Genomic DNA, 10,909 nt, shown 5'->3' on the forward strand with positions numbered 1-10,909 from the left:
CCCAGGATCTTCCACCACCCACCGAAAGGACGATGCCATCACCACAGCTGTACCTTGACTCGCCACAAGAACAAACATCACGACCGACCCCTCCACCCCTTCTCCCAATGCTGCGCGATTTCACGTTACGCCATTTCGCGCCTGGTCACTCTTGTGCAACCACCAGCGAAATCTGACTCATTTTCTTTTTCTCGGCTCCTTCATCTCCTCGTCCCAAGCAGCCATCGCCGGTCGTCGCTACGTCGACCACGATCATCTTTCCGGCTTCGCTCTGACTTATTTCCCCTTGACCCTTGCGACCAGGCGCCACTCCCACCAAGTACCCTTGGCCCTTGACCGTCCTCCCTCCCCCCCCAGCCGCGACAGCCCTGTCATTTCGTGCGGCCCGACCCCGTAGTCTCTCCGCCTGCCCGGCGCAACTTTGTGATGGCCATGCAGCAGCAATCTGTCTTTCGCCCGTTTCACATGCCAGGCTCTCCCCCTTAACGAAGAATGAGGCCAAGTAAAGAAACTGGAGGCCTCGTTCCATGCGCCGTCAGGGTTGCTGCACGTCCTCGCTCGCCTGGACGACCTACATACATATGTGCATGCAGAGACCCCGGCCTAGAACCGCTGACACTGCTGGTTTATGTCTATTGGTGGGTGCTCGCGGTGCGTACTCGTGTGTTTTGTCGCCGTACCGTCTGGTGTCACTCCGGACCTGCTGATAATATTTTGTCTGATTCAAACCGCCTTGAGAGAAAACATAGTTCGTCTCCATGGGGCAGCGCTTCGTTGTCTGGCAGCCGACTGGCCAGCCCGGAACGGAGGATTTGATGCAACAGCGTCAAGGGGGTATATTTTGCCGTAAAATGGAGAGCCGAGGCCACGCGGGAGTGATACCCTGCCCAATCGTCTAGTTACACCATAGCCGAACCGCCTTGTCCTTTCCGCCGCTGCCGACCTTCTTGCCGTCGGGCGCCCAGTCCTGGGGAGTTGTTAGTCAAAGATGTTTGGCAGCAGTTTTAGGCGAGGCCACGCAGGGTGAGGTCCTTACCACTGCATAAACCTCGTCTTGGTGACCGGGAAGGTCACGGACGAGCTTAAAGGTAGACATGGACCACACCTTGAGGGTGGTGTCTCGGGAGCAGGTGACGAGGAGGCGCGAGTCCGCGGAGAAGGCACTGCAGTTGGGGTCAGAATTTCTGATCAAGAATGTTATGAAGAGTGCAGGCACTGACACTTGGAAAACGGGCCCGACGTGGCCACGCAGAGTGGCCAAAAACCTGCCGTCCCGAGCGGCCCAGATCTTGATGTGGTTGTCCCAGCCCGCCGAAGCAACGAGGTTTCCGTCTGGCGAGAAAGTGACCTTGGACATGCAATTAGTATCAAGCGAATCTAGCGCCGTGTTAACAGAGGCCTCTCGCTACTCACATGGTTCACCTGCTTCTGGTGGCCGTTCATCTTGGCCACGGGCTTGGTGCCCTGCGACGGCGAGTGGAGGTAGAGCAGGAAGTCGTCGGACGCCGAGATGAAGCGCTCGTCAATCTTGCCCTGGACCTTGGCCACCTTTTCAAACCGCTCCTTCGCCTTGGCCCTCTTGCCCTCGTCGGTGTCGGGAACGGGCGTGTGGTCGAAGAAGCCCGTCCGCAGCACGTGGTCCGTCGACAGCGCAATGTGGTTGACCCAGTGCGCGTGCGCCGTGAACGTCTGGACGAGCGTGCCCTTGGCCGCGTCCCACGCCCGGATCGTCTTGTCCTGGCTGCCGCTGAAGATGAGGTTCGTGCCGCCCCACTTGACGCAGGTCACGCTGGAGCGGTGGCCCGAGAGAACATGCTCCGTCTTGCCCGTGTTGGCGAGCCAGACGCGAATGGTGCAGTCCTTGCTCGCCGATGCGAGCCTCGGCGTGTCGTCCGTCCACAGGAAGTACGGCTGCCAAGCTGGGCGATTGTTAGTCTCGGGGAGAAAGAGAGAGAGAGAGAGAGTATGTGACGATAAAGGAGGTTGGTCCTCCCAAAACTTACCGATCTGCGTGATCCATTTCTGGTGGCCCGTCAGCGCACCGCCGCGCGCGACACCCTTCTCGGGATCCCATAACCTGATCGTCTTGTCCATGGAGCCGCTGGCAATGATCTTAGCGTCCGGACTCCACGCGACGCAGAGCGTCCAGCCCGTGTGGCCCGTCATCGTGTGCTGCGGCGTGCCCGTCTCCGTGTTCCATATGCGCACCGAGTTGTCGCCCGAGCCTGTCGCCAGCCGCGAGCTCGTGGCGGGACTGAACTGGGCCGCCAGGATGGCCTGGCCGTGGCCCGGTATCCTGTGCGCCATGCGGCTGACGGCCTGGACTTTGAAGACGGCCTGCGGCTCGGCCGTCAATGTGACCGTCGTCTCAAACGGGTTCGTGACGCCATGGCTGCGGAGGAGCTCGAGAAAATTGGCGGGCCACGTGTCGACGATGATCTCCGAGTTGGGAATGTTGATGCGGAAGCGGTAGGGCAGGTAATCTTCGCGGTCCTATGGTTCAGCAGCGCGTCAGCAAGCAAGCTACCAAGCGCAGTGGATTGCTGAAGCTCTCTTGTTCTCGGGGTTTCCCCTTCATACCTTGTCTAGTAGCGTGTTGACGAGAAGACTGAGGTTCTTCTCCGAGGCGTCGGCGAGGGGAACCTCAATGACCTCGGCGAGCTGTTTCCCGTCGCCGTCGACGAAGCGAGCCTTGAACGAGCCATCCTCGCCAGGCGCGACAGCCGTGACGTCTTGCTGGATCGTTGTTCGCTCGAGTTCTTCGCGCCTCTGGCGTTTCGAGGGCGGGGGTAGAATGGTGGCCATGTCGTGCGTTCAGGCTGGGTCCGTCTCGCGCAGTGGACTATCGCACTGTGACTTCTCCGTAGGATTCCGTGCTCTGACGGTCACTGAATGTTCTGTTGGCAATCTAGTGAGCCAGGATGGTCCGCTGTAGAAGAGGGGCTTGAGGAACGGTGAAGGCGCAAGTTGTCGATGCTATTTTTTGGTGGGGCACTCGAAATTTCAGAGGAGCAGCGGCATGTCGGCCATTACATGTCCGACATTTTTTTGCGCATACTGCCTGGCTATAAGCTAAGATAACGACAGCAGCACTAGACCCTACCTACCCATGCCTTGGGACAATTGACGCCCTGGACAATTCTGTGCCCATGAAAACGGTTATGAACAGACAGAATAAAAAACCTCCCTTTCCGATCGTATTGAGCTCCGAATTTCCCTGAAGACCGCAGAGTGACCATGGAACTCTTCCAGTCACCGCCAATGCTAAACGCCACCGTTTGTCCGTCCTGAGACTCCTTCTTCCTATTTCCTTCGCTCATACCCAATTCGTCATCCATCCGAGACGCAGCCTTCAAGACGCACCGTTCGGGTTTCCCTTGGAACCTCCTTTTGGCGGCCGTCCTCGTCGTTTGGTTGGTGCCGTGACGGGCGTGATGACCGCGCTCGTCTGCTGGGGCGTGCCTGCGTAGTGCCGGAAAATATTCTGCGCGATCGGCGCCGAATGCATCCCGAACTGAGGCACGGGAACGGGCGTCTGTTGGACGGGCGTCTGTTGCATTGGTGCCTGTTGGACCGGCGTTGCCATGTGCTGCTCCCTGTTCATCTGATTGATCTGTCGCCGTCGCTCCACCGCCTGTGCCTGTTCCTCCTCCTGCGTCTGTTGGAAGGGGTGCTTGGGAGCACCGCCCATTGGCGCGTACTGGGCCATGGGATGCTGCTGATGCTGTTGGTGGTGGTGCTGTTGCTGCTGATGGTGATGCACCTGTTGCTGAACCTGCTGTTGTACTTGGTGCTGCTGCTGCTGCGCGTGTTGTTGCTGTACCTGCTGTTGCTGCGCTTGCTGTTGCGCCTGCTGCTGTTGATGCGCCTGCTGCTGCGCCTGTTGATGCTGTTGTTGCTGCTGCTGCTGCTGCTGATGCTGCTGTACCTGGTGCTGCTGCTGATGTTGCTGCTGCTGGGATTGTTCAGCAACACGCCGTCGATTGCCCTCCTCGATTTCTTGGTGCTTTTTCTCTTGACGCGCCTGCCGTTCCTGTCGCTGAAGATCTTCGTTCTCGACGGCATAGATCGCAGCGATGCGCATTTGCATCTGCGCAAGGTTACCGATGCGTTCCGGCTTCGACATTCTGCGATATTCGCCCTTGAACTGGTGGAATGTCTCGCCCGTGAGGCGCATGGCCGACGAGGACACCCCCGCTACAGCCAGCGCCGCTTGTGTATCGGGGTCGAGGGTCGGCGCTTCAGGCTCTGCAGAATTCGCGTCAGCACGATCCAGAAAGTCGTGTCGATTCAAAAGAGACTACATACCTTCGTCAGGATTCACAATCTCGGCATCACCATCCGCGTCAGCCTCCTCCTCATCAGAAGGCGGCTCTGGCGTCCGGGGCTCATGGTTGTGTTGATCGCAAATCACTGTCAGGACCCAGGCGCCAAGCGTCTTTCGATTGACGGCTTTGGCCCGCCAGGGACAGTTGGTCTTCTTGGTCGTCGTCTTGAGCTGGGTCGCGGTGCACTTGTAGGGCTGGCCCCCACGGTCGCATACCAAGTCGCAGCGGACGACCTCGCTCCCCTTCTCGTAGTTTCCGGCGACCTTGTTCCTGTGCGTGCGCGACTTGACGACCTTGTAGCCGTCCTTCTGCATCGTCGCCTTGAGATCCTTGAAGAGGTCGTCAAAGGTGGGAAATGTTTGGCCGGAGCCTATGTCGACGGACCCCAGGATGCCGAACATGGTGGCGGGCAGACGCGCGTGTCTGCGTCAGAGACAGCGCCGACGGTTCGATGAAGTGGTCGGGTGACGAGCGCCTCGGGGCGCAATCGTATCGGTGTTCGACAAGTTCGACAACGACGCGACAGGCGTCTGATCCCAGCGCGTGATCGAGTGAAGCCAGGGCACCTCGGCCAGTGGGAAGCTGTGCGGATTGATGCAACAGCCTGTGCAGAAGTCTGTCTTGACCTGGGAGGACGAGAGTGGATATGGGGAGAAATGCCCGCCTGTGGATTGGCTGCTTGGTGGGGAGCCGCTGCGTCAGTTCACTCGAGTTGACTGCCTTGCTGAAAGTGGTTAGCGAACATGCATTCCACAACAGGCAAGGCCTCCTCGGCCTACCCTTGCCTCCTGGCAAGCTGGGAGGGTGTACGTCCCAACAACGACATCTGGCAAGGCAGGCACTGCAGCCACCAACACTCTCAGCTCAGAGCTCTTCCTCAGACATCGCACAGGTAAACCCGTGAGGTGGCTCTTGCTGTGAATATCTAGGTTAGCACATAATGCACGACGGAGAGGCAAGTGCCCCTCACTTAGTTACTGCAGTTGGATGCGACTGCCTACTCTGTAATCTTTCCCTCCGAAGCAAACCCGTAACCTGGCAGACATTCTTTCGATCGAGCACGTCGCTGCTGGCTGCCAATCCAGTGACTGGAGTAAATCATTCTAGAGCATTGAAGTCTTCTTGCTTCAAGACAGGCGTAGTTCCCAAGTTTATTCTGTTCCTGAACTTGTGATGCCTCCGTCGCAGCTCACTCAGAGATCCGTCCCGAAGAGGCAGCCAACAACCAGAATGGCGGCAGCATCTCGTGGCTTCGAGTCGTCTTCCTACTTCAATCCCAGCCCTACCAACGCAGCATCTAGCGAATCGAGAGGCAACTCTGCATCGAGTTTCAGCCGAATGCCTCTGTACGAAGACGATGCTCTTGGCCATTCTCCCTTGTGCGGTGAAGAGACACCTGCTTCACCCGACTCGCAGTGGACCTCCAATTCGACATCAATTCTGGCCCATCAGCGAGAGCAGGTTGGATCAGCATCCACGATCCGGGCCTCGAGTACCGTTTCCACTGTCCCGCACACTGCTTACACCAGTCGCCGATCCCAGACCCCCTTTCTCCGTGGGGACGAGGGCCGCCACGTCATATGCGCTGTTAGCGAGGCGCGAGGCATAACACCATCAGTCGGGGTGGCTTTCGTCAATATTGCTACTGGGGAGGCCATTCTCAGTCAAATCAGCGACAGTCAGTTCTACGTCAAGACCTTGCACAAACTCAACATGCTTGAGCCGTCGCACATTCTCATGGTTCCGTCCGCTTGCGCACCGAACCCATCATCCTACCTATACTATATGATTGAACAACACGTCGCTAGCGCGAAGATTGTCCCCTGGCATAGAAAGTTCTGGTCTGAGTCAGCCGGGTTGGAGTACATCAGTGAATATGCCTTTCAAGGAGATGCCGAAGCAATCCAGGTCGCCATTCAAGGAAATTTCTTCACAACTTGTGCTTTTTCTGCGGTCTGTATTTTGTTGAAGGCAAGTCTATGATTTCATCTGACAAATCCATAGGTCATGAAACATCTCGAGGTTGAGCTTTCGCTTAACATCGTGTCGCACACATTGCGTATCCGGTACGAACCGTCCGACCATACCATGATGATTGATGTATCCGCGATCCAGTCGCTCGAGCTTGTACAAAATCTCCGGAACTCAAGATCAAAGGACTCTCTCTATGGCCTACTCAACCAGACCCTTACGCCGATGGGTGCTCGGAAGCTCAAAAGTGACATATTACAACCAACCACCTTGGTGGAAGATGTTCTGAAATGGCGTTACGAAGCTGTAGCAGAGCTGACCTCATCGGAAGATATGTTCATTGGGGTGCGGAAAGGTATGCCATCCTTCCCTTTAATTAGAGATCCTAGGCTGAGCCTAGCAGCTTTGAAGGCGTTTCCGGACGTCGAGCGGCTACTCTCGAAGGCGAGTCATGATAAAGTTGCACATGAGCATTTGGTACTCATTCTGTCCAGTTGGTCATCATCCCGCAGAGACCATCGACCGAGGCATCGGAGTTCGCGTTGAACCAAATCATTATGATCAAAGCGTTCCTAGCATCTGTTCCCAACATATACCAGGCACTTGGCCCTGCCCAGTGCCATTTGCTTGTCAAAATCCGTGAACTTTGTCGACCAGAGATGACACAACAGGTTCAGGACCTCATATCAGAGGCCATCAACGCCGACGTGACCTTGATGAAGTCGCCTTTGGAGATGCGTAATGCCCGAATGTTTGCTGTCAAGGGTTTTACGATCCGCCGCGTCACCCGGACTTAGTGATTCTAACGAGGCCTCAGTCAGGTTATAATGGTCTGCTCGATGTCGCAAGACAGACATACAAAGAGTGTACCGAGGATGTTCACAGATACGTTACTGACTTGAATAGTATGTCCCCTCCACTAAAACCCGAAATATCCTGACTTTGTACAGGAACCTTTGAACTAGATGCCCAAGCTTCAAGTATGACACCACGCGGAGATACTGGCTCCAGCTCAGAGCAGCATATTTTCAAAACCGCGCCATTCCGGATATTTTGTTCAACCGGGTCATCAAAAAGGGCCACATCGAATGGTCTGACTCTCCAAATGAGAAGTTCGATTTCCGCATTGCAGACTCCGTGACAGAAGCCATGGGAATGGGAGACAGGTGGTTCAAGAAATGCTCGACTCCATTCGAACTCAAATTGAACCAATGTTTCGAGTCTGTGACGCCATTGCGCTGCTTAATATGCTGGTATCATTTGCGCAGATTGCAATACAGAGAGACTACGTACGGCCTGTCATCAGTAACACTTTGGGACTGAAGGCGGCACGACATCCAATTCTGGACAAGGTGGGCTTGGTCTCCCAATTTTGCTTTCGTCGCCATTCCTACTGTTGACGATCGTCCTAGACCCTTGATAATGAGTTCGTCCCGAACGACGTGTTTTCGAAACAAGAGTACCGTTTCCAAATTATTACAGGCTGCAACATGAGCGGCAAGAGTACTTATATTCGCATGATTGCATTACTGCAGGTGATGGCCCAAATCGGCTGCTTTGTCCCTGCGCGTTATGCATCGTTCCGCATCATCCATCATGTCTTTGCACGTCTTTCCACCGACGATTCTATCGAGGGGAATCTTTCCACATTTTCGTGCGAGATGCGAGAGATGGCTTTCATCCTCAGGTGACCGCAATGCGACGGAAGCCATGAAGCGCGGCTAACAGCTTTACAGGAACGTCGAAATGAACAGCATGGTCATCATTGACGAGCTTGGACGTGGCACAAGCACGCGTGACGGACTGTCCATTGCACTTGCTATGGCGGAGGCATTGATGCGAAGCCGAGCCTCGGTTTGGTTTGTGACACATTACGACAAGCTGGGTAAACTTTCTTTGCATACAACATATGCCTTTCCTCAATCGCTGACGTGAACATCGTTGTAGCTGAAGTGCTTGGCAATCGCTTCGGAGTAATCAACCTTCATCTTGCCACGAGTACATCGATGACACCTCACGAAACCCCGAAGATGACAATGCTCTACACGTTGAGCTCAGGAAGGGTCCTTGACGAGCATTATGGCATCCTACTAGCCAAAGCTATGGGATTCCCAGAAGACTTCTTGCAAGAGGCGGAGAGAGTCTCCAGAAGTTTAAAGCAACAGCGCGAAGCCAAGAAGCAAAGCCCGGAGGCTCACAGAAGAATCAGTCGGCAGAAACTCATCTTGAACCTCCACGAACAACTCAAGCAGGCCTATGCATCGCAGTTGGATGAAGAAGCACTGGCCCTTCACCTAGAAAAGCTACAGGAGGAGTTCATAGCCCGGATTGAAGCTATAGAAGGTGACAGTGATACCGAGTCGGGTCCACATACTCTTTCGCCAATACAGACAGAAACATCCGAGCCGTTGATGTTCGGAGACACGATTGCAACGACACAAGAGGAATTTGGGATGGTTGACCTATCCAATAATGTCAGTGATACAGGAACGAATGACATGCCTGCTTCGCCGTTATGGAGTGACATTTTTGAGTCTGATGAGGTTGATGGATCATCCCGAGTGATGGACGTGGATGAATGATATGCTGGAGAGTAATGGGACTTCTCGAATCGAGTTTTGCTGGGAAGCATATTGAAGGGTTCGAGGTGCTGTTTTCCTCTGTGCACTGAGGCTGCGAGACGGAGTCAAGGTCTGGGAGTATCTCGAATAACCTTGAAATGTCATTTAGCGTTATTCTACACTCAAATTGACGAAACATCCGCTGCCTACGAAAACGATGGTGTGTATGGTCATAATGAGTCTCTGGTTCAAAGCAACGACTTGGGCGCATCCCAATATTTCCCTTCTCCAAATCCGATCTCGGCATCCTCCATTTTGACGCCGAGATGCCAACGCCAGAAGCCAGGCCAGAAGTTCTCATGCTCCCCAACTACATTCCCCTGCTCGTCGGTCTGGCGGAGGTCAAACCATCCAACGCTCGACCTGCGCGAGGACTGATCCGGCGCAACGTCGCACCAGCGATCGGTGCCTGGCAACTCGCCGTGGCTACCCCTAACAAGAGGGGCAGGGGTGGGTTGGGCGAGAGTTGCGTCGACGCCCGAGATGCTTGAAAAAGAAGACATTGAGATGGGGAAGCTAGGGACGAAGGGGGTAGGGCCGGAACGTTGTCTGAAAGAAAGGGGTCTTGCTGGGTGACGCTTCCGCGGCGGACACCGGCTCGGTGTCGTGCGGGTAGACCTTGATGGTGGTGCTGCCGTCTTGATGGTCCTGCCAGTCAAAGGCGGCGAGGTGCTTGGGAATGTTCCAGTCTGCGGCGGCCAGGTTTTAGTCGAGAGGTGCGGGTACACGCGATGGCGGTTAGCAGCACAGGTGAGGGTGAGCACTGACTCTTTCTTCCGTTCCAGCAGGTCTGGCGCTGGGAGACGTAGATGCGGGTGATGCGGGCGTTGCGCTTCTTGACGCGCTTGCCGGCCTCCTCGACGGTGTACTCATGGAAGCCGGGGCTCAGGATGAGCTCGTCGTAGGGGCCGACGGGCGACTCGGTGTAGCGGATGAGCTGGATCATGCTGAGGCCGCCGAGGTGGCGGCTGCCCTCTGGGGTTGCGTAGCCCGCAGAGGCCTCGAGGGGGGAGTACGCGAAGGATGGAGGGTTGGCGGCTTGGGACTTAGTGGTCCAGAATGCGAAGAGATAGACTGTGCCCTTGAGAGTCCAGGGTGGAGGGACGAGGGTGTACCCATCGGCGTCGCCCATGTTGAAATGATCTGCTGTGTTGCAATGGCAATGGGGTGTCGTTTGGGCGTCCTGGTACAAGAAGATGATGGTCTTGGTGAAGATGATGCCAGTGAGACGAGCCTCGTCGTCGAGTGAGCTTGGTGTCACACACGGGCCGAGCCAGTCATCAACGGCGCCTGCAATGGACTGCTGTTGAGGGTGGACCCCATGTTACGGCCTCGGTCCTGACCTGGCGATCCATGTCCCCGCGATCTGCTTGCCAGAAGGGGAAAGCGGGGGCGAGACTGTGCTGTCAGATATTCAAGCATATGAAGAAAGTACGAAAATCAATTGCTTCAATGAAGGACGTGGACTTTGTGGATTGTTCTGTTATTGCCTGGGTTTCTACGTCTGTCGATGTGCACCTGCAGTCGAGGCGCATGTATTGGGAGCAAGACCTGGAGGGGAAACAAACGCAGATGCCGGATCAGTAGCATTGGCTTACACCATGGCATTTCTCTGTCTGGTGGTCGACAAGACTGACTTGGGCAAAGTTCACTATCGATACTTCGAGGCTCATTGTACGAACCGACCATGTCAGCCTCATGTGAAGCCATCGTGGATGATGATTGTGAATGAATCAAAAGAAAGAGCAACCCAGAGGATGTGAGTCGGAGGCACAGCACAGTAGCACCCTCTGACAGCAGGCGTGCAGGCTTGCCAGGGTACTGGGCTCCTGCTGCATAGTGGGGCCCCACCTGCCGCTGCTCCACCGCACTGGTCCCACGCTGGCAACTGCAACGGGCTCATTGCGGGGAAGGGCGAAGGGCAGGGGCTGTGCTCTTCGACAGGTCATCGACTGCCATGTGTGTGTGGGGGTGGGGGTGGTGGCCATC

At 55.7% G+C, this 10,909-nt stretch overlaps 5 protein-coding genes across 5 annotated transcripts in view; 2 read left to right on the top strand and 3 right to left on the bottom strand.

Moving 5' to 3' along the window:
* Positions 1-895: 895 nt before the first annotated feature.
* Positions 896-2,805, bottom strand: VDBG_02383 (WD repeat-containing protein; the record flags this gene model as incomplete). Its single annotated transcript, XM_003008149.1, has 6 exons — positions 896-967; positions 1,037-1,163; positions 1,221-1,348; positions 1,414-1,919; positions 2,004-2,493; positions 2,581-2,805. 6 exons carry the CDS (start codon positions 2,803-2,805, stop codon positions 896-898), a joined length of 1,548 nt encoding a protein of 515 aa, XP_003008195.1.
* Positions 2,806-3,352: 547 nt separating this feature from the next.
* On the bottom strand, positions 3,353-4,729 carry VDBG_02384 (conserved hypothetical protein; the record flags this gene model as incomplete). Its single annotated transcript, XM_003008150.1, has 2 exons — positions 3,353-4,248; positions 4,309-4,729. 2 exons carry the CDS (start codon positions 4,727-4,729, stop codon positions 3,353-3,355), a joined length of 1,317 nt encoding a protein of 438 aa, XP_003008196.1.
* An 829-nt stretch (positions 4,730-5,558) lies between these two features.
* On the top strand, positions 5,559-7,096 carry VDBG_02385 (conserved hypothetical protein; the record flags this gene model as incomplete). The annotated part of the gene is made up of 3 exons (XM_003008151.1): positions 5,559-6,281; positions 6,333-6,654; positions 6,771-7,096. The coding sequence occupies 3 exons, from the start codon at positions 5,559-5,561 to the stop codon at positions 7,094-7,096; spliced, it is 1,371 nt and encodes a 456-aa protein (XP_003008197.1).
* Positions 7,097-9,108: 2,012 nt separating this feature from the next.
* VDBG_02386 (conserved hypothetical protein) lies at positions 9,109-10,052 on the bottom strand (the record flags this gene model as incomplete). The annotated part of the gene is made up of 3 exons (XM_003008152.1): positions 9,109-9,406; positions 9,513-9,609; positions 9,689-10,052. 3 exons carry the CDS (start codon positions 10,050-10,052, stop codon positions 9,109-9,111), a joined length of 759 nt encoding a protein of 252 aa, XP_003008198.1.
* Positions 10,053-10,521: 469 nt separating this feature from the next.
* Positions 10,522-10,909, top strand: part of VDBG_02387 (conserved hypothetical protein) — a gene marked incomplete at both ends in the record, with an annotated part of 2,707 nt that continues 2,319 nt past the window's right edge. Inside the window, 2 exons of the mRNA XM_003008153.1 lie at positions 10,522-10,594; positions 10,761-10,881. Coding sequence (XP_003008199.1) covers positions 10,522-10,594; positions 10,761-10,881 — 194 coding nt within the window. The remainder of the gene's footprint in view (positions 10,595-10,760; positions 10,882-10,909) is intronic.

Source organism: Verticillium alfalfae, genomic scaffold (assembly GCF_000150825.1).
Source record: "Verticillium alfalfae VaMs.102 supercont1.2 genomic scaffold, whole genome shotgun sequence".
In the NCBI taxonomy this organism is placed as follows: Eukaryota; Fungi; Ascomycota; class Sordariomycetes; order Glomerellales; family Plectosphaerellaceae; genus Verticillium; species Verticillium alfalfae.